The 21204-nt window shown below is 41.9% G+C and overlaps 3 protein-coding genes across 12 annotated transcripts in view; 1 reads left to right on the top strand and 2 right to left on the bottom strand.

Annotated features, from left to right (window-relative positions):
• Window positions 1–13778, top strand: part of TPK1 (thiamin pyrophosphokinase 1) — a 57652-nt gene extending 43874 nt beyond the window's left edge. For 4 of the 5 annotated variants that reach the window (XM_085893458.1, XM_085893460.1, XM_085893459.1 and 1 more), the window contains 4 exons: window positions 3768–3863; window positions 7636–7782; window positions 11552–11663; window positions 13460–13778. In XM_085893458.1, coding sequence (XP_085749584.1) covers window positions 3768–3863; window positions 7636–7782; window positions 11552–11663; window positions 13460–13584 — 480 coding nt within the window. In that variant the 3' untranslated portion in view covers window positions 13585–13778. The remainder of the gene's footprint in view (window positions 1–3767; window positions 3864–7635; window positions 7783–11551; window positions 11664–13459) is intronic. The other variant, XM_085893462.1, reaches the window with a different exon arrangement.
• LOC147022498 (uncharacterized) lies at window positions 1489–3870 on the bottom strand. The gene is made up of 4 exons (XM_085893464.1): window positions 3734–3870; window positions 2764–2847; window positions 2154–2313; window positions 1489–1998 (listed from the first exon to the last, which is right to left on the bottom strand). The coding sequence occupies exons 1-4, from the start codon at window positions 3779–3781 to the stop codon at window positions 1871–1873; spliced, it is 420 nt and encodes a 139-aa protein (XP_085749590.1). The 5' UTR covers window positions 3782–3870; the 3' UTR covers window positions 1489–1870.
• A 3816-nt stretch (window positions 13779–17594) lies between the features above and the next one.
• Window positions 17595–21204, bottom strand: part of EZH2 (enhancer of zeste 2 polycomb repressive complex 2 subunit) — a 125008-nt gene continuing 121398 nt past the window's right edge. For all 6 annotated transcript variants that reach the window (XM_085893452.1, XM_085893455.1, XM_085893454.1 and 3 more), the window contains 2 exons: window positions 19355–19439; window positions 17595–19005 (listed from right to left, as the gene is read on the bottom strand). In XM_085893452.1, coding sequence (XP_085749578.1) covers window positions 18945–19005; window positions 19355–19439 — 146 coding nt within the window. In that variant the 3' untranslated portion in view covers window positions 17595–18944. The remainder of the gene's footprint in view (window positions 19006–19354; window positions 19440–21204) is intronic.

Here is a 21204-nt window from a genome sequence, read left to right as displayed (position 1 = left end):
ATTCTGTGCGTTTATAATTCGAGATTAGTTAATGGGAACATTGCATTGATTTCATGCATTGGTAATTATTGATTAGTTGACATGAACCTCACATTGATTGTGTGCGTTGGTAATGAGTTAATAGATAACATGAACCTGCTATTCATGCTGTGTGTTTCTAATCAGTGATTCGTTCAAATGAACCTTGTGTTGATTCTGTGCATTAGTAATTAGTGATTACTGGACACGAACCTTGTGTTGATTCTGTGCATTGGTAATTAATGATTAGTAAACACGATTCTAATTTATTATGTGCATTGGTAATTATTTAACGTGAATCTTGCGTTGATTCTGTGCGTTTGTAATTAGTTATTAGTTAAGACGAACCTGGTGTTAATTCTGTGCGACGGTAATTTGTGATTAGTGAGCATAAACCTTGCATCGATTCTGTGCATTGATAATTAGTGATTACTTTACATGAACCTTGCGCTGATTCCATGCGTTTGTAATTAATTATTAGTTTACACGAATTTTGCGTTAACTCCGTGCATTTGTAATTATTCATGAGTAAGTAATCACAAATTACCAATGCACAGAATTAAGGCAAGGTTCATATTAACATGAACCTTGCGTTGATTCTGTGCATTAGTAATTAATGATTAGTTGACATGAACCTTGCAATGATTCTGTGCATTAGTAATTAATGATTAGTTGACATGAACCTTGCATTGATTCTGTGCATTAGTAATTAATGATTAGTTGACATGAACCTTGCGTTAATTCTGTGCATTGGTAATTAGTGATGATGTGACACAAACCTTTTGTTGATTCCATGTGTTGGTAATTAATGATTATTTAACACAGACCTTTTGTTGATCCCATGTGTTGGTAATTATTGATTCGTTGACACAAACCTTGTGTAGTTTCTGTGTGTTGGTGATTATTAATTAGTAAACACAAACCTTGTGTAGTTTCTGTGTATTGGTGATTATTAATTAGTTAAAACAAACCTTGAATAGTTTCTGTGTGCTGGTGATTATTAATTAGTTAACACAAACTTTGCATCGTTTTGTTGGAGGCAACACTTCCCAGTCAAAGGAATTGTGTTTCATCGGAGAACGTATTGTTGCGGGCCGGGGGTCGGTGGCGAGAACAACCACTTGGTGGGGAAAGCTTGCGTTGTCTCCCACCAAACTCCCCGGAATTATAGGCTGTCACTCGGATAACTCCGCGAGCCGGCGGGTCGTTTAACCGACCGTGAAACGCCAATATCTCGACCGCGTGGCGTAGGGTTATTTTGTCAAGATCCAATGTACCTAAGTAACCACGCGGTCTCGGTTACCGGGGATCCACGCCCTCGGAACGCCTGGCCGAACCGGATTCACTCTACTGGCAGCGGTAAAATTACACCTACCGACTACCACTCTGCCACCCACCTTTCCGGCTCGGATGCAGTCGAGCGGGCCTGCCCAGGATGTCCCGGATCCCGGGAGGAGGCTACAATTGTCCGATTACCGGGGATAAAAACCCGCCTAAACTCCGATCCAAACCATGCTGAACTAATGCAAGAAGGGACGGATACGGACTGGGAACATTTCTGTGATGATTTATTTACAGTAAATGAAGACACAAAGCAAGACTTAACGCGAATATGCAAGCAAGGAATATTTACAATGTTCCAAAAACACTTATTCAGTTCTACTTAAAGACGGGTCCACACACAGACACACACAAATGAAAAGAAACCCAGAGTTCTTTAATGGACCCTCGCAGCTGAGGAGAGAGACGAGCTGGGGGTCAGAGTTCGGATGGGTACCTGGCCGTCAGAGAAAGGCGGCACCTGACAATGGTCGCTGGTTTCGTCCCCAGTCACACGTGTGGGACTCGAGGTTCATGGCGGAGCTCGGGTGGTGAATGGCTGGGGTCCACGGAGGAGGTCGGGGTCACTCTTTCCTTCCTTGTAGAGGGCCAGCAGAGACACGTTCGCCGCCTCAACGACCTTCTGCTCAACCCTCGTGACTGCAAAAACCCTTTCGTGAGAGCAAAAACCCAACAAAATCTCTAACACTGCCTCAGAGAGTGCTCAGGAATTTATGGACCTCCCTCAGCGGGGAGGGGCCTTGGTGAACACACCTCGCTTTCTGCCTTTGATTGGACAGTGTCCCACGGCATACCTTTCCGGGGCGGGATTTCGGCCTTGTTTGGAGAAAGCCGATCCTCCCCTCCGCACGTGTTCGAGAAAAGTCGTGGTTGGTGAAACTGCCTCGAACATCCTCGGGAATCCGTCTCAGGCAAAGGTGCACTGTGGCCTGCAAACCGAGGGCTGCAAGCGCGCTGGTACCGTGGATCGTAATGGGCCGAGGGGTCATGCAGATGAGATGGTTGTTAGATGGATTGTTAGATGTAATAACCTAACTAAAAGAAATCGCAACGCACGCCTTTGATTCTCCCACTAGACAAAAGGAAGGGGATCTGACTACACACATACTTAACGACATAACTGACTTTTGGGACATCTGTATGTTGAATGCAAATGGTTTCCAGATCCGTCACAGTATGAAGTGAAAATGGAAACCTGATTATAGAATTTCAAACAAACGAACACCTAATGATGCAAGCTGAATAAATTTAAATAAGAATTGTCAGTTGCTTCTGGGAGCAAAAAATGTATAATCTTTTGAAAACGAAGTTAATTGAATAATTTAAATGGATTATGAATCAGTAAAACAGCCTTTGTTTCATTTCTACTGAAAAGCAAAGAGAATGGGAAAACTTTCCACTCACTTGTATATAAATGAGGATTCGAGTGATATAAAAGGTACAGAGGGGTGAATTTTTCCTCTTCCAATCCTCCAATGAAACGTTTGCCTGCAGTGAACGAAACAGAGAACAGAGTAAAACTCCATATCACATAATGAACGTGAATGAGGCAGTCACATGACCAACGGGTACACAGGCCAAAGCAACTTAAAAGTAATCTCAAAGTGAAATCATAAAATCGAAATGGCATCTGCATTTAGGCTCTGGGCTCGTCTGTGGAATACACCCGATGGCCTGTTGGTAAGAGTAGTACCAGGAGTGCCTGCTTCATCCCTCTGTGCGTCGTGCGTCTGTGCTTCGTGCGTCTGTGCTTCGTGCACCATGCGTCTGTGTGTGTTTTCTTGGTTCAATGAAACATTCACATTTTGCAATATGATCGCTACCTTTTCCTTGTCATAAGCATCACACCTTTGCCGGGTTTTCTCCCGTTCTTCCTCCACAAGCATGAACGCATTGCCCTTGTGCCCTTGACAAAGGGTGTCCCATCTTTGAGGAAGATTATGCAATCACCATGCACGTGGTTTTGAAACCCTTCGGCTCTGGCACTGCAGTTAAGACTTTTTTTTTTCAGGAATATTTCTCACACATGGCCTGGAGTCACGAACTGCAGTCAATAATGCATACGATTTTAAGTGATGGGGTTGTGGCGGGGAGAGCTCAGGGAAGTGGAGAGTAGTGGAGGTGGTGAGAGATGATCCAGAAACATGTGGATGCTTTGACTCCTGGGGTTTTTTGAGGTGAGCTGAAAGCGTTCCAGCTCTGGATCGGTCGAAGTAGATGGGCTTAGTGTGATCTCGGAAAGCTTTGGAGAAAGCCATCACCGCATTGACCGAGCACTCAGTGCTGACACTTGGCCGATGAGCTCATTAAAAGATGCGCAAAGGACTTAGTATTGTAAATGTTCTTCCAAAAGCCTACTGTGATGTTGACTTACCTTGTGATTTGTTGTTAATGTTCTGTAAATGCAGGGAAGTGACATCATTCACACTCCAGATCAGGATTACACAGACTTCACAAAGTCAACGCAGCTCCTCCTGGGAAAACTGCTCGAAAAGAAAGAGCAGGTTAGTGATGGAACCGGACGGGAGGAGCATTAAGGATGTTCCGTTATATACCTTGTTCTGCTTCGGTCTCGCCACCTTGTGATGGAGTTTTCATGAGACTTTGGCTGCTCTAACATGTGATCTTCTAAACGCAAACAAATTGTTTGATGTAAATCTTTTCTCAAATCTTGTTTTGAAAGGTTTTGGGGTTTTTTTTTTAATGATCAATTCCATATTAACCTAAAATATAAATTTGTGGACAGGTTACTTTGTTGTATAAACGAGGTGAACACCTTTATCAGAGCAATAACTCAAAAATGGTTCTTTACGTTATTCTCCTGTCGATCATTTTAAACACTTAAACGACATCCTGGAGAGGCTTAAAGAAGAGAACTGTGAAAAGGTGAGGTCGGAGTTTAATTGGTAAAGAAGTGGAAATATGAGGAAAGTGAAATACTTTGGGTGGATGTAAAAAAACAAAGACTTATTCTTGCATCCGTAAAATTTAGATAGGCCTCAAATCCCAGTAACTGGGCCTTCACCTTCCTCCCCAGCCATGGTCGGGCAGCCAAAGAAGGTACCGTATTTACAGGCAAATAAACTGCGGATCATATGAAAAAAAAAAGTTCCAAAAATTTAAACTGTGGCCTATACTCGTGTGTGAGTTACACGGTGCAGTGGTTTAGCATGGGGCACGTGACAATACCCCAGGGGGGCAAGTTACCATAAAATCTCAAGGAGATACAAAAAGAGGCAATTTTTTTATTTTTTTTGCAAGTTTAACTGTAACATCGATAATAATCATTCTTTCGGATATTTTACAAACACATGGATATCTAATTTCAAAGCCACCCTATTTAAGGAACCGGCAAATCATCTTCCACAAAGGCCACAAAGTCCTCATCTTCTGTTTACCACGAGATACGTAAAATGTCCAATACTTGAGAAATGTATGTCCAAGCTAAGGTAACACTAAATCAATCAATGACAACTTTGTTCCAGACACCCTTTGTTATTTAAAGATGCAATGATTTAATGATACACGTATTCAATACACCACCATACGCTCGGGATGCGTTCCTGAAAAACTGAGTGTATCGTGAATCAGCTTGTTGCAAAACACGTTTTCCTAAAGAATAATGTTATAAATCAGAGATATGTTTCTGAAGGATGTCAAAAACCAGGATTTCCCCCCCCCCCCCAAAAAAAAGTTCTAAAGATAAAAGTTGTGCTGATTAATGAATACATAGCAGTTGTAATGATTAATAAAAGAATGTATAGTACAGTACTGGACAGTAAAATGAAAATTAACAAGTGCAATTTAATTGGGGATTTGCCTCATAATAACAAAACAAACAAAAAATACATTTACAAATGATATTACAACTAGAACAATTATTATTAGAAATCAAAATCAGAATCTGAATCCTGGCAAGGAACGGAGCTATGGAGTGGATCTTATGATTGCTGATCTTGATCAGGACTCTTCTCAGGGTTCGGCTGATAAGTCATTTTTTTGAAGAATTTGATCAAGGGAGAATTGCTTCTTCATGGATCTTTTTTCTTCATGAAGTTTCCTGCAGCACTGCATTCCCTGACTTAAGACCCTTGCAACATTGAGGCTCTTTTCCACATTTGAGTCATCTTGCATGATGTTTGTCACCGCATTGATGTGTTGGAAGATCTCCGAAAGGTTTTTAGTTGACAAAGCTTTCGGGGGCACCTTTTTTGACGGTCCCAGATGCATCTTCAGCAGCTATTTGCTCTCCTCGGGACATTAAGTCTTTATTGGAGAGCTCCTCTCCATGGGATTCAAGCAGTCCCTCAACATCCTTCTCAAGTTCCTCGAATCCCAGCTGTTTGCCCATTTCGACAACATTTTCAAGAACATCTTGAATCGCCTCGTCCTCAATTTTCCCTTGGAAGCGAGGAACACAATCGGGCCAGAGTTTACTCCACACATCGTTGGGGTTTGCAGACCGAATTTCCTTCCAAGACTCGTCGATGTTCTTGATTTAATTAAATATGTTGTTGAGCCAATTCAAAAACTCTAACGTTTCAAAATATCCCATTTCATTTGAAGCCAAATGCTTCGTTTAATTTTCTTGGGCTGCGACATTTCAAACTTTTAGGCACAAATGAAATGGCAATAAAAATTAAGATCACCTTGTTGAGCAAACTGCAAGCACATGGACTGGATGTGCTCAGAACAAGTTCAGCAGGAAAAACAGGAAATGGTATTACATGAGTCCCCACGTGGTGTCAGTTTGTAAACCTTTACATCACTTTAATTACTTTTTTTTTGTATACCTTGTCGAGGCTCGTACGAGAGCGAACACACAACGCACAGGAAGGGGGGCATGAGACAAGAGAGGCAGGAGAGGGAAGGAGAGTGGGGAACAGAGACATTAGGAGATCTATGGAAGGGAGAGGGATGGGGCAGGGAACACGGGGAATACAAGTTCCTCTACTTTCTTTATCAGGTTCCTCATTTCTGTTATGTTTACCTAAATATTTATTTGTTAAAATAAAAAAAGATCCAAAGACGCTTTCTTTTTCAGGGTTTATGCAGCATGAACTGTACTGTACTGGATGTGGCTGTGGCCCAACACATCAGGTTAAATTGAACTCCTGAAGCGGAGCTGCCAGAGTGGAATGTAAATTTAGATGAACTGCAGTGCTGGGTAGTGATTTGGATCTTGTGTAATACGTATTCGCTTAAATTACATTCATTTAATATAAAACCGAGTGATTTTTTTTTTTAACCTTTAAAACTGAAATACAATTAAAGATTTACAGACCTTTAAAGAAGCGTCACAGACTGCAATATGTCCGGACCAGTTCTTGTGAAACACCGAGGTGGAACACATTGGTGTGTGTATGTATGAAATCAGTGAGTGCATTAGGGAGGTTGAGTCGGAATGTATCAGGTGCATAAAACTGAAACGAGCGTGTTGAGAAACAGCGTATGGCAAGGTATTACTGTGAAACACAGTGAAGCCGTTCCGAAAAAATGAAAACCACGGTGAGGCTGTCCGAAAACCACGGTGAGGCCGTCCGAAAACCACGGTGAAGCCGTCCGGAACAACGAAAAACGTGGTGAAGCCGTCTGAAAAGCCCCGAAAAACGTGGTGAACCTGTCAAAAACCGAAGATGGAGCTCCATGCCACACTGCAAAAAAGACAAAAGAATGGCAGGGCAGAAATGGGATCAAGTGACTTTCATGGCCAAGTCAATCTCCTGACATGAATCCCATTGAACACCTCTGGGCCATATTAGATCGAGCTGTGTGTTAAAATGCCAGGAAACCAACATCATTGGCAGAATTGCTCAACATTTTGCAGGAAGCCTGGGCAGAAATCCCACAACAGAAAATTTCAGAACTTGTTAGTTCTATGCCTGAAATAGTAAAAGCATTGAAATCTGCAAATGGCAAGTCTACCTAATAGTAGTGTCGGTATTAAAATGGATCAAATATACTTCAAATGTTCAATAAATAAATTCTTTTGAAATCATGGTGTCGATTTACTTCTGTCATGTCCCTGTCTGGTGTCCCTGGTTCATCCTGTCCCTCTCTTGTTTGACCTTGTATGGTGTCCCTGGTTTAGCATGTCTCTTACTTGTTTTACTCTGCATGGTGTCCCTCTCTTGTTGATCGTGTATGGACTGTGAGGTATTGATGAACAAATTCGTTTCTCTTTTGTTGGTTTGATGCAAAGCAGCAGTGTTGCATTCTAGTTTTATTTCATCATATAATTTACCTTTTTCTGTCCCATACCTCGTTGTTCATCAGGTGGATATCATCTTGGCTGTCGGTGGCCTCGGGGGTCGTTTTGATCAAATAATGGCTTCAATAGAGACGTTGTGCCACATGCAAACGGCTGATGCTCCCCCCATCATTGTCATCCAGCAGAATTCGCTCGCTTGCCTTCTACTTCCGGTGACACTAAATCTTCCCCTTCACTCTTCCTCTTTACCTGTCGCTGCCTAATATTTTCCTTGCACCAGAAAGTTTTATGATGTCATTGCTAACTCTTGTGGTTTCCTTGTATGTGATCCTCTTCATAATTGTGTTATACAGGAGATGATATGAAGGACAAATTCAATTTTTTGTTTGATCATGAGCTATTGTGTATAAGCAAGCATGTGATTTGGAGTTGGGCTTTTTGATTTTGAGTTTTGGGATTTCAGGTTCAAAGGTTTATTTTGGTTCAATTTGGGGTAAATAACTTCTGCTTGCAAGTTCAAAAGCTGAAGTTAAAACTTGCCTTGTGGCCTTTTTTCTTCTTCTTTATTTTACGATCAATCGGTTCAGGATATATTGTCACGCATTGCCTTGTTTGCACCCTGGGCCACGTTTGCCCCCCTTTGGCCGTGTAGAGCATAGGCTGTGCCATAGATGGTGTACAAAAGGTGAGGATAGAGCAAGCGTCAGTGCTACCAGAGGTGGTGCACAAACCATTATTTTTATTTGTTTGTGTAATATATATATATATATATATATATATATATATATATATATATATATATATATATATATATATATTAATTATACATACTGTACATATATACAAGACTGGTATATTACTTTAAACTGGAGCATTTTGGGCACACTCTTCCTCTTCAATACTTTTACCCCACAACCGCAGGGGTTGGATAACGTGCTGAGTTGGCTTTTGGTTGAAATTGAAAACCACAATTATCATAAGACTGGATGTTGAATAGTACTCTTCCAGAATAAAATGAATATCCCTGATTGTTAATGTGAAGGGTTTAAAAGATTTTTTTTTGAACAATCTAATACAAACACAATCAAATGGACGACATGCATCAGTGTCTGGTAGTTTCGGTTTTATGACCTTTTGCTTTCCATAGTGTTTGAACCCAGGAAGGCATCAAATATATTGTTACGGATTTCAGAATCCGATCCGACGAATGCATACAAACATCCAGGTCCTCAGATAGTTATTTCCCTAAATGCATGTCCAGGATAGACCCATCCCCATGTCTGGTGGGATTCTAAATGTGATGCGTTGAGAAGGGTAAAGAATAGATCCCCTCTCTTATGGAAAGCTCCTTTTTCTCTTTACGACAGACATTCATGCACGCGAGATAGCCGTTCGCCCTACGGAGGCTCGTCACCTGCCTTTTTCCATCGACGTTTGACACCCCATTCAGCAGCTCTATGGATGCTAAATGGCTCTTTTTTTATATTGGGCAGAACATTGAGGTGATAATTGTTGTAGACGTTTTATGAGCGCTTCACATTTTCACTCAGTAATTCTGACAAATGGCTGCTTTTTGCCCTTCGTCCAGCACCGCAGGCATGGCGTTGTGGGCCAGGAGTGATCACGGGACAGGCAGGTTGTCACGGCAATGATTCGCAAATGGGGCAGGGTGGATTTGGCTGGAGTCTGCGCCCGCCAAGATGGGCCACCTATAAACAGAGGACGAGATGTCCGTTCTGGGCGGGTCAGTCGACGAGTCAGTTTGTGAATCAGTTGGCGTCAGTGAGTCGGTATCAGTCAGATGACTTTACCAGTCAGTCGGAGTCCAGTCAGTCAGACGGCTTTTCCAGTCGGTCAGTCGGTGCCAGTGAGTTGGTGCAAGCCTCAGCGCCTTACAGCTTCTCGCGGTGCCTCGCAGCCCCTCACATCCCCTTGCAGTGCCTCACAGCTCCTAGCAGCTGTCCGTCGGTTGTGGCTCCTGGTAGTTCCTCGCGGTGGGTGATGCTCAGACCGTTAATGCTCCTTCTGCTCGAGACCTGCTCTTTGCGTACCTGATTATTGGCGTCCCTGGTTCCTGGGCGCTGGCAATGGACAAGGCATGCCCACACATTTCAGGACGTTTTTATTTGACGTATGACTTCTATTTGGTGAGCGAGATGATTTGTCTTCCCCCCCGAATGATCTGCTGGGTACCCTTGTCTGTGTTTAATTGTTAAGCAAGTCAATCCCAGATAAGCATCTGCTCTCTGTCTCTTTTTTTTCTATCAGTGCCTGATTAATTATTTATTTGCTTGCGATTATTTTGATTGATTTGACTTTAATAATTTTTACCACACGGAAATTTTTTCTTTTTATTTATTTATTTTCTTATTAATAAATTGCTTTGTTCACATTACAACCTGTCCGTTCTTGTCCTTTCCTTCTATTGATCCAGCATTGTCCGAACCTAGATAGACTGGAAGGTAATTTCCAAACAAATTGACCTGTAATAATCGGCACGCACCAGCGGTTAAACGCTCGGCCGCCCTTATTAAGATGTCATCAAGATAAGATTGGTGCTTTGCCGAGGGCGCGCTCCTCGTTCATGAAAACACGTGACCTCTAATTAGACGGTGGACACTGGAACTCGTGGTTAACTGAGTGGCTTTCGTGGTTCTAAAGCAACCCACCGAATCACGAAGTTAATTGTGAGCGGTGGCCCCAGGTCCGGCTCTTCCGAGGACAAACGGGGAATAACGGGACAAGCCGAGCCGTAACAATATTATACCTCAATTTCGTATGACAGCCTGATCCTGATCCAACGCCAACGCAGCCCGTGACGGAGCCGGAGGCGGTGCCAACGCAGCCCGTGACAGAGCCGGTGCCAACGCAGCCCGTGCCAGAGCCGGAGGCGGTGCCAACGCAGCCCGTGACGGAGCCGGAGGCGGTACCAACGCAGCCCGCGCCGGAGCCGGTGCCAACACAGTCCATGCCAAAGCCAACGCCGCCCGCGCCGGAGCCGGTGCCAACGCAGCCCGTGCCGGAGCCGGTGCCAACGCAGCCTGTGCCGGAGCCAGAGCCAATGCAGCCCGTGCCGGAGCCGGAGCCGGTTCCAACGCAGCCCGTGACGGAGCCGGTGCCAACGCAGCCTGCGCCGGAGCCGGTGCCAACGCAGCCTGTGCCGGAGCTAACGCAGCCCTTGACGGAGTCGGAGCTGGAGGCGGAGTCAACGCAGCCCATGACGGAGCCGGAGCCAACGGAGCCGGAGCCGGTGCCAACGCAGCCCGTGACAGAGCCGGAGCCGGTGCCAACGCAGCCTGTGACAGAGCCGGTGCCAATGCAGCCCGTGACGGAGCCGCTTTACTGTATTTTGTGCACTTATATGTGTAGCTCACCTTGCAAGGGAGAGGATCCGTTTTAGATTCCATGGTGGGGCAAACCCTCGGCAAATTTCCCTGGTGAAGTACCTCCATTTATCCCACAGTAAGTGGGAACCATGTTCGCCCAATGTTGGATCACTTGCTGGGATGGCCGTTCTGCTAGTGCAAGTAGAAGGTGGTCTACTCTTTTTAGAACACACCTTTGGACAGGTTATGCGGCTTGTACATCTCGTGAGGTTGGTGTTTGGGTTGAATGGAGCACTCAAAATCACGCACCCAGGTGGTTGGATGTCATGTATGAATGGCCATTGTTGATTAGAAACGAAAACCATTGTTTTTGCACATGTGTACGTGTGTATGAATGCACATAGCACACAATTCACATGCAGTATATGCAAATTATAATATAATTTACCATTCGATGGCCTTTTACACTTTTTTTTTAATTTGCTGTCATATCATAGAAAGCCACAACTTGGGGTCATCTTGTAATCATTTATTGAGAATCACATTCAAGGACATGTTTTTCCTTGCAGTGATTACAGTACATTATTGTTGCTAATTGCCACTTAAGGATGGTGATGCATCCTTGTCTCGGTGATGAGCTTTCCTTTTCCCACAGGGCTCTCACACGCTGAGCGTAAACACTGGCATTGAGAAAGGCTGGTGTGGACTTATTCCAATTGATGGATCCTGTGACCATGTGACCACCAGTGGTTTGAAATGGAATCTTGGTGAGTTTACTGGCATTGACGCATCGAAGATTCTGGTGGAGTGGGTGTAGCTGGTGGTGAGGTTGGAGTGGGTGGGGCTGGCAACGATGACGGAGTGGGAGTGAGGGTGGAGCAGGTAGATGGGTGGAGAGAAAGAAAGAGAGAGAGAGACAGACACTGTCAGTGAGGATGGAGCGAGTGTCAGTGGTGGTGAGGAGAGAGGAGAGAGGAGAGAGGAGAGAGGAGAGAGGAGAGAGAGAGAGAGAGATGGTGATGATGGTGGTGGAGTGAGCATGGGTGGGGGAAATACTTCGTTACACTAATTGGAACAAGCCAAATTTTTTTTTTCTGCTAGAAGCAATCTGAAGATAGTTTTGGAATATGTAGAGGGTGTACATTAAGGATTATCACATTTCCAAAAAGTATTTTTGGGGAAACACCAATTTTGGTGGACATTTTGAAAATGGTGGAAAAAATGCATATTTTTGTCAATAGGTCATGAGGCGTGACCGTCTTACACTGTCTATAAATAGACTATCATTGGACACCTCTGGGGAATACATGAAATTATGATTTTCCAAATGAATGAAATGTGCTGAATCCGAATATGAAAGTTGGAATTGCTTCAAAATGGCACATAGGCCTCCATTTTGTTCTTAAAAATGCACTTTCATAAAAATCATGTATGGATGGCCCTCCTCAACTAGAATACATTGTTTTCTGATGGGACCCAATGCATTGAACCCCAAAATGACATCATTCCAGTAGGCATCTATAATGCAACTTAAGTATTGGAAGCAGGAATGCTTCCTGTATTGTTTTCCAAAATGAGGTGAAAGCACCCTCAAACGTGTGCCTGATTGGCTTCAGTTAAATTGAAAGGGGTCGGAGACTTTGTAATGAATACAATAAGAACACAACTGCACAAGTCATCACTTATTGATATATATATATATATATATATATATATATATATATATATATATATATATATATATATATATATATTGTTGAAAGAGCATGGTGGACTGGATGTTGGCCTATCCATTGTGGACGGGGGCATGGCCTATCCATTGCAAGTGGGAAGGGCGCAAGGTCCTGAAGGCACTGATCATTTATTCATTCGTTTTAATGCTTTATTTGTATTCCCAGACCCATACAACACAGAAACCAGTTCAAAAAGTTTGATTGCATCATGTTTACTTGTGAAGTTACAGGAGAAAATGCACATTTTCCCACCATTTTCAAAATGGGTGTTTCCCTTAAAAACAATGTTGGAAATGTGAATCCTTAACGTATACCTTCTACGGATTCCAAAACTGTCTTCAGATCACTTACAGCACTTAGAAAACACCTGTTGACATCAGGACGCCCCACCATTGGTGTGGTGGTGATGCACACACAATATGGGAAAGTGTTGGACGAAGTCCTCATTTAATCATTTTGGGAGAATTTTTGAAAGAGGTCTTTTCATGGAGACCTTGTTAAATGATGTAAATGTTATTTACTGCAGGATAAGATTACTAATTGGTGACTTGTAAACTTCTCATTTTCATTTGTTAGACTATTGGTTTTAAAATTGATATCCGGTGATAAAATTGATGAGAATTGATAATGGAGAAAATAATAAAATCCCACGTGTTCATTGTGTTTTGGGAATATCAAGTATGGGTTCTTCAATTGACTATTAATAACTATTTTCTACATTTATCACCGATTTTGTTTTGTTTTCTTAATGGAAACCTCAGAAGGCCTGATGTATTGTTTGGAAGGATTTTTCTTTGTCCGAGTTCCCATTCTTCGATGTCTCTGTTCAGTTGACCAGCGTTTGCAGTTTGGTGTCCTCGTGAGCACGTCTAACACCTTGGATGGAAGTGGCATTGTCCACGTGACTACAGATGCACCATTACTGTGGACAATGGGTTTGAAGAATGCGGTTTGACACGAATTGGAAATTGTTAGGTTTATCCGAGAGAAATTCAACATGAGGGATGAAAACGATAATTGTATGGATTTCAAGTTTAAAGTTTCATATTTTTAAAATGCACATATAATTGTCATCATTGATATTTCCTGTTGTTGTTTCTGCACCCTTTGTGGAGAGGGGGTTTCACAATAAATGATGAAATAGCATAACACACTTTGTTGGGTTGTTACTCCACACACGCAAAGTGAAATGAGGGGTGAAGCAATTGCTTCATGTCCGTCCGTCAGTCTTATTGGTTTACTAGCGTGGATCGGCTCGCTACGCTCACCTCTCCACACATTGTTGCAGAGATTGACGTCACAGATTTTTTTCTGTTGTCATGATTTCCACCAATCATAATAAACATTTCATTTCTACAAATTTATTTGTAATGTTGGTGAAATTATATTTATTTGTTTGTAATATATTTGAAACATAAAAGGTCCAAGTGGTCTAAAGCTCTAAATGATCAAGAGTCTAAGTTATCTAATATGTCTGAAGACTGTAAGGGGTCTAAATGGTGTTAAGTTATAAGGGGTCTAAAGGTCTGAAAGGTTCTCAGGATCAAAAGGGTGAAAGGATCTAAAGTGTTGAAAGGGATTTAAAGGGTCTTGTAGGTATTTTGGGTCTTGAGTCGGTGGGGTCTTTTCGGTGCTCAGGGACTATTGTGTCTTCATTTTCCTTGGGGTATTTTTGGTCTTAAGGGTCTTAAAGGTTCTTCAACGGTCAAAAGGGTCTCAGCAGTCTAAGGGTCGAAGGGTACATTCCAATAGTACGTAATTAATAGACTATGTGTGTGAAATCAGGGTGCAACTGATGTTCAAACAGTATGGAATTAGGAGGAATATAGTCTCTCGGCTTCACGGACGGACCGACAGTGCTTTTCGTTTTTACGTACGAGGCCGAGTCAAAAAGTATCCGCAATATATTTTTATTTAAATAATACTGTATAACTACAATGGAGCATGCACAAAAGCATCATTTCTCCACAAGGTACCCCTCTTTCTTAGATCCTCGTGGAGGATCTCTAAGTCTTACTCACGTTGTTGTTCTTGTGGACTTTTTTGTTTCACAGCCTACAGTTTTCATCAAAACTTCCTGAAACTTGGCATATATATGTACAAATACCCTACGCAGACAGTAACCATCTCCGATTTTGAAAATTCCTCCTAGAAAAAAAAAGTTGACGTCAAAATATCTCCGCTAATGGAAATCGCCTAAAAAATTATCTCCGAAACGAGGCAAGCTTTTTGAAGTCTGTTTGAGGGAATCGAACAGGGCATTAGCAGAGATTAATTACCGCACATATGATACATCACTATGACATGTCAATTTTTATGACGTCATTCCTATTTTTGGTTTCACAACCCAGCGTCTTCATGGGATCTTCGTGAAACTTGCCATGTATATGCAGAAAGCCCACGCGCAGGCAGTAACCATCTCCGATTTTGGAAATTCTTCCTAGAAAAAAAGTTAACGTCATAATATTGCCACAAATGGAAATCGCCTATACCATTATCTCCGAAACTAGTTTGTTTCACAGCCTACAGTTTTCATCGAAACTTCCTGAAACTTGGCATAGATATGTAAAAATCCCTGCGCAGACAGTAACCATCTCCGATTTTGAAAATTCCTCCTAGAAAAAAAAAAGTTGTCAAAATATCTCCGCTAATGGAAATCGCCTAAAAAATTATCTCAAACTAGGCAAGCTTTTTGAATTCTGTTTGCAGGAATCGAACAGGGCATTAGCAGAGATTAATTACCGCACATATGATACATCACTATGACATCATATCAATTTTTATGATGTCATTCCTATTTTTTGACTTTTTGTTTCACAACCCAGAGTTTTCATCGGATCTTCGTGAAACTTGCCATGTATATGCAGAAAGCCCACGCGCAGGCAGCAACCATCTCCGATTTTGGAAATTCTTCCGAGAAAAAAGTTGACGTCATAATATTGCCACAAATGGAAATCGCCTCCACCATTATCTCCGAAACTAGGCAAGCTGTTTGAATTTTGTTTGCGGGAATCAAGCCGGGCATTAGCACAGATAATTTAATCGCAAACGTGAAACATCACAATGACGTCATATTCGTTTTATGACGTCATCATTAAGAGGACGAGGATCTTCGCTCATTTGAGCTTGTTTTTCTTACATTTAAAATTTTTTTTATTTCTTCTTTTGCCTCACCATTCAATCATCTGGAGACATCAATGTGACCAAACATCAGTTGTTCATCACCACGCCATCAGTAAGTTCCATGAATTCTCGGTACTTCGGGTTAAGTTAAAGAAATCTTATCCAGTTTTTCTGTTCAAATACTTGAGCGAGTGTTTTGATGATCTTTGAGTTAATTACAAGAATAAGATGTTTAAAGCTTTTACAACAAAAAACTTTTGTTCAACTTCCCACAATTCCTGTCACCTCTTGGTCCACCATTTTATGTAAACCATGCTCTTCTCTACGGATCAGTCTTTGTGCTAATAACGAAATTTAAACCGAGACTCATTGGATTTCAACTGGCCAACTGGGACAACCAAAACAATATGAGTAACTTGAAATGGAATCACAAGCTATTCTCGATTCTGTAACTTGTATTTATAAATCGTACGATTTTAATTGGAAGGAAATTATCGTTTCATCTTCTAAGAACAGGAGCGAAAGAAAATTAATTTCTATCTTGCTTCTTCATTTTTAAAAAATAATGCAGTTGAAGAGAGCTTAATTAAATGATCTCAGGTTTCAGAAATGTTCTTGTACTCGTGTGGATATTTTGGCTAAAGAGGCTGTGGTTGGGTTCTGCTAACACACCTGTGATGAAGTGTCTGTAAGCCTGGTGTTGACTTAAGATCAAGCCCCTGGCAACCATTGAATTAACACCGGGTGGGGTTGACCCAGCCTGTCATCCTTCCGAAGTCAGAAAAATGAGTACCAGTGTATTGGTAATAGGGGCACTACATCAGTGGCACGACCACACCCCAAGAAAATGATGCAACCAGCAGCCGAAGAGTGCACACAACAGCGAGCATGAAGTGTCTGTGAGAACACAGACATTTTAAATCTCGATTCGTATGAAAACGATTTTGATTTTGAAATTTTAACAAAGGTCCTGCAACAGACAAGAATAGAGAGATATGGCTTTTCTTTATAGAAATATAAGCTGTCCCGTGGAATTCCAAGACCAAGCCTTGAGGCAAGGAGCTGGGCCCCAGGGCCTCGCAGATTAAAGTCCACATTACATGCACTTAACACCTCCATTCAATTTCAAGTAAAATGCATTCCCAGTAAATAAGTGGTGGATGTGTAAAGTAAAAATGCCAGAGTGTACATCCATGTGAGTTGTGGAGTGATTTAATTGCTTCTCATTCACACATCGAAATAATCCTCCAAGGCATATTGCTCCAAGTTCTTAGGTCATTCAAACAATTACCTGTACCTATCAGCACATTTAATTTAGATCAATAAGTTAATAACAAAGTCATCACGTGCTTCACAGGATAACCGTGTAACACGTGATGAGTACGTTCCCACGAATTATGCAATCGGATGCTGCACTCACGCAAACAACTTCCGAATGCTACTGCTCAGCTCGACACCGAGTGTGTTCGAGGGAAGTCCAACCATGCCGGCAGGTTCAGTCACAAATTACAAATCAAAAAGATCGCACTTACCTTACTCGCAGTGACCGTGATGCCGCCATCGGTGTCTTTAGCCAATTGCAGTTTGTGCACGAAGTCTCTTCGCACATCCAAACATCCGAGGCACAGTCGTCATCCATCAGTTATCAAATCACAAATATTTCCTTTACCACTAGAACCTGAGTTCGGATCAACTTCCAAAAATCTCACAACCTTCAAATCTGCACAAGGACACAGACATGGCAATTAAAGATTAATTTCTCTTATCCAAGTGGAACCAGATGGAGATATTGCAGTTAGTCAGATGTTTTTGGCAGAGGGAACAATCGTTTTGGTGTTTGGATAATGCATACACCAACAGCTTTTATTCTCATGAGTACACAACTTGTTTGTAGTCACCATTTCACAAGCAAGTTTCGAATAAAACGTTTTCTGGAAATGTTACTGTAAACCACCTTTCATCCGATACCATGAAAAACCAGATTCTTACAGAGTTCAAACTTCATGTTCACATTTGAGCACAAGAGTGTTGAAACCATTTGGCTTCAGCTGACAGAGCAAATGTATTGTTATTCTGCACAAGGAAGGTGATAAAGTTCAGGGGAGGGGACGGTGTTGAGGACCATGGTCAATTGTGGTGGTGGGGGTGGTGGGGGCACTTTGCTGCATCCAAAATCTCCTCAAAGAAAAGAAATAAACAAAACATCGATGGAGGTATGTGAATTGTGGTGAAAAACAAACAGCACACCACTTGGTGAACGAGTGCCCCATACACAACTTTGTTGGATGATGGAATTCGCAGTAACAGCTCACTGTGCAAACCCAGGAGTGGTTGAAGACTACTGCCCATTCCACCAGCCAGTTCACTCGACTCGACCAATCCATATGGAGAAGGAACTGCCGAGAGAAGCTGAGGTCTCGAGTGTTATCCTTTCGGCGGAGCAACAACGCCCCGAGCGTTGGCTTCACCTTGGTTCCCATGGCGGTTTGCATACCTCAATTGACATTCTGTCGATTTCATCAATTATCTTTCCGTATCGCCAGGCAGGTACGACACGAGGGTTCGCAAGTAAGGCTTAGAGTCGAGTCTTCACTGTCCAAGATCAGATAATCAGCAGCTTTCATGAGAACATTACCCAAAATTCATTGCAGAAAATGTTTTTTTTTTCCCAATGAAAACGTGATCCCACAAAGCATCCCTCATAATTTCACAACTCGTATGTTGTTTTCACCAAGCGATTCGAACAATGCATCTTCACAAACGTCCACCGTTACAATTCGGTGTGGAGTAATACATCATTCTTTACACATTTAAACATTACACAAAGGCTGCTTGCCGTAGCAAGCACCTGCATAGCGCATAATTCTTAAGAGCATACATTTAAAAAAGGACTTTCCTGCAGAGACGTGTATAAAAAGGGGTTTAAATAACTTGAACACCTCGGCGCTCACATCACCGTTTCATCGTCCAGCTTGCCTTGGTGCCGAGCTCGACGCCGAAGTCTCAAGTCCACACGGCCTCGTACAACCGATGCCACCGGTTTCTTGCTCGCTTGGCAGAAATTAACTTTCATGCTTCTAACTTACTCTCACATCGACAAACTGTCTGCTCGATAAACAAAAAACACAGCTTTGGTTTTCCGCAGCAAAAGGATGAGGTGGCCTTGTCGTCGACAGAAGCTGGCACGGAGTGTCAAACGATCTCCATTTCACGCTCGATCCCCACGTACTTCAACGCGTCCGCCTGACTGTACCTGCAGCACGTCGTGGTGATGGTGATGGGAGGTAGCGATGAAGAAAAGAAAAATCACATTAGTGCACAGCTTCAGCACAGGCATTGCTCTTTTCACGATAACTATGCCGGGGTGCCTTTGCCTTCGTAACGGGCTTGTCCTGCCACAACACGATTGCCTTGGTCAATGACACACAGCGTTGCCAGCTGGTTGCACAAAAGTATTTCGAAAAGGTCAGTGAAAGCTAGTGCAGCTGCTAGGCCGGGTAATTGATGCCCTATCTGAGAGCAATAATCAAATGGAAGCATCGGACGTATCAGCACGATGCACGTCACATGACCGAATGAATCGCACAAAAGGTTACACATACCTGTAGTCAAAGAACAACTCCTCGCCAGTCTGAATGGCTCTTTTGGCAAATATACCAATACGATGGTCACCATTTACCATCATGACTAAAAATAAACGGCACACGACAGGAAGTTAGTCCATATACAGTAAACATATATATATATATATATATATATATATATATATATATATATATATATATATATATATATATATATATATATATATATATATATATATATATTTACAGCAATTTCTTTTTTAAACTACCACATTTATTTTAGATTAAGAAAGTAATTAAACTCAAATTTACCATCAACGAGGGTACAATGTTGTTTCATACGTGTAACACATTTATGAGTCGTAGGAGATTGATCAAATATTCACCCAAATATGTTATAACGTGTGCCAGATCTGTGGCATGTAGGAACGTCTCACACATCGGAGTGTACCAGAATGACCCCAAAACCAAGATGGCGGCCGACGATGGTGGTGGGCGTCATACATTTAAAACCAGCACAGCCTCGTTAATGAACGTTTTTTTTTATTCCTCTTGAAGTCCCATGTTTGAGGTTATTTTTCTTTCTTTTTTTCATCTTTTCATCTCGAAGCAAAATCTCATAAATTAAGTTCAGGAAATAGATTATATTATGAATTGGGTAAGTGTGTGAGTCGGTGATTAGACACACACCTTTAGCGAGTCCGTGATTAGACACACACCTTTAGCGAGTCCGTGATTAGACACACACCTTTAGTGAGTCGGTGATTACACATACACTTTGAGCGAGTCGGTGATTAGACATACTTTTATGCAAGCAGACAAATCACAATGTTAATTATTTCATAAGTGGATTGCTAACTTTGAATGGAGTTCAAATGGCATTTTAATAATGGACGCCACCAGTACACATTCAATCAATTTGGTTTGAATCAATCCATTTGTACACCAGTATTCTGGTACCAGATTGTTTGGAATCAAAACCTACAATCATTGGAATGAAACAGGTACCATGGGGAATAGGGTGATAACGTTATTGGCTTATTAGAGTGAAACAGGTACACTGGAAGATAGGTTGATAACATTATTGGTTTATTAGAGTGAAACAGGTACCATGGGGGATAGGTTGATAACATTATTGGTTTATTAGAGTGAAACAGGTACCATGGGGGATAGGTTGATAACATTATTGGTTTATTAGAGTGAAACAGGTACCATGGGGGATATGTTGATAACATTATTGGCTTATTAGAGTGAAACAGGTACACTGGAAGATAGGTTGATAACATTATTGGCTTATTAGAGTGAAACAGGTACACTGGAAGATAGGTTGATAACGTTATTGGCTTATTAGAGTGAAACAGGTACACTGGAAGATAGGTTGATAACGTTATTGGCTTATTAGAGTGAAACAGGTACACTGGGGGATATCTTGATAACGTTATTGGCTTATTAGAGTGAAACAGGTACACTGGAGGATATCTTGATAATGTTATTGGCTTATTAGAGTGAAACAGGTACCATGGGGGATATGTTGATAACATTATTGGCTTATTAGAGTGAAACAGGTACCATGGGGAATAGGGTGATAACGTTATTGGCTTATTAGAGTGAAACAGGTACACTGGAAGATAGGTTGATAACATTATTGGTTTATTAGAGTGAAACAGGTACCATGGGGGATAGGTTGATAACATTATTGGTTTATTAGAGTGAAACAGGTACCATGGGGGATAGGTTGATAACATTATTGGTTTATTAGAGTGAAACAGGTACCATGGGGGATATGTTGATAACATTATTGGCTTATTAGAGTGAAACAGGTACACTGGAAGATAGGTTGATAACATTATTGGCTTATTAGAGTGAAA

Source organism: Eptatretus burgeri, chromosome 8, assembly GCF_056783735.1.
Source record: "Eptatretus burgeri isolate ZD-2024b chromosome 8, Ebu_testis_v1, whole genome shotgun sequence".
NCBI classification, from domain to species: domain Eukaryota; kingdom Metazoa; phylum Chordata; class Myxini; order Myxiniformes; family Myxinidae; genus Eptatretus; species Eptatretus burgeri.
This window is presented reverse-complemented; position numbering and strand designations above follow the sequence as displayed.

Excerpts from the sequence above, each read along its gene's own strand:
- LOC147022498 (XM_085893464.1), bottom strand. The coding sequence starts at position 3,781 with ATGATGTCACTTCCCTGCATTTACAGAACATTAACAACAAATCACAAG. Across the intron at positions 2,314-2,763 it reads GAATCCTCATTTATATACAA|CGCGCTTGCAGCCCTCGGTT; the intron begins GTGAGTGGAAAG and ends CCACGGTACCAG. Across the intron at positions 1,999-2,153 it reads CGAAATCCCGCCCCGGAAAG|TCACGAGGGTTGAGCAGAAG; the intron begins GTATGCCGTGGG and ends GGGTTTTTGCAG.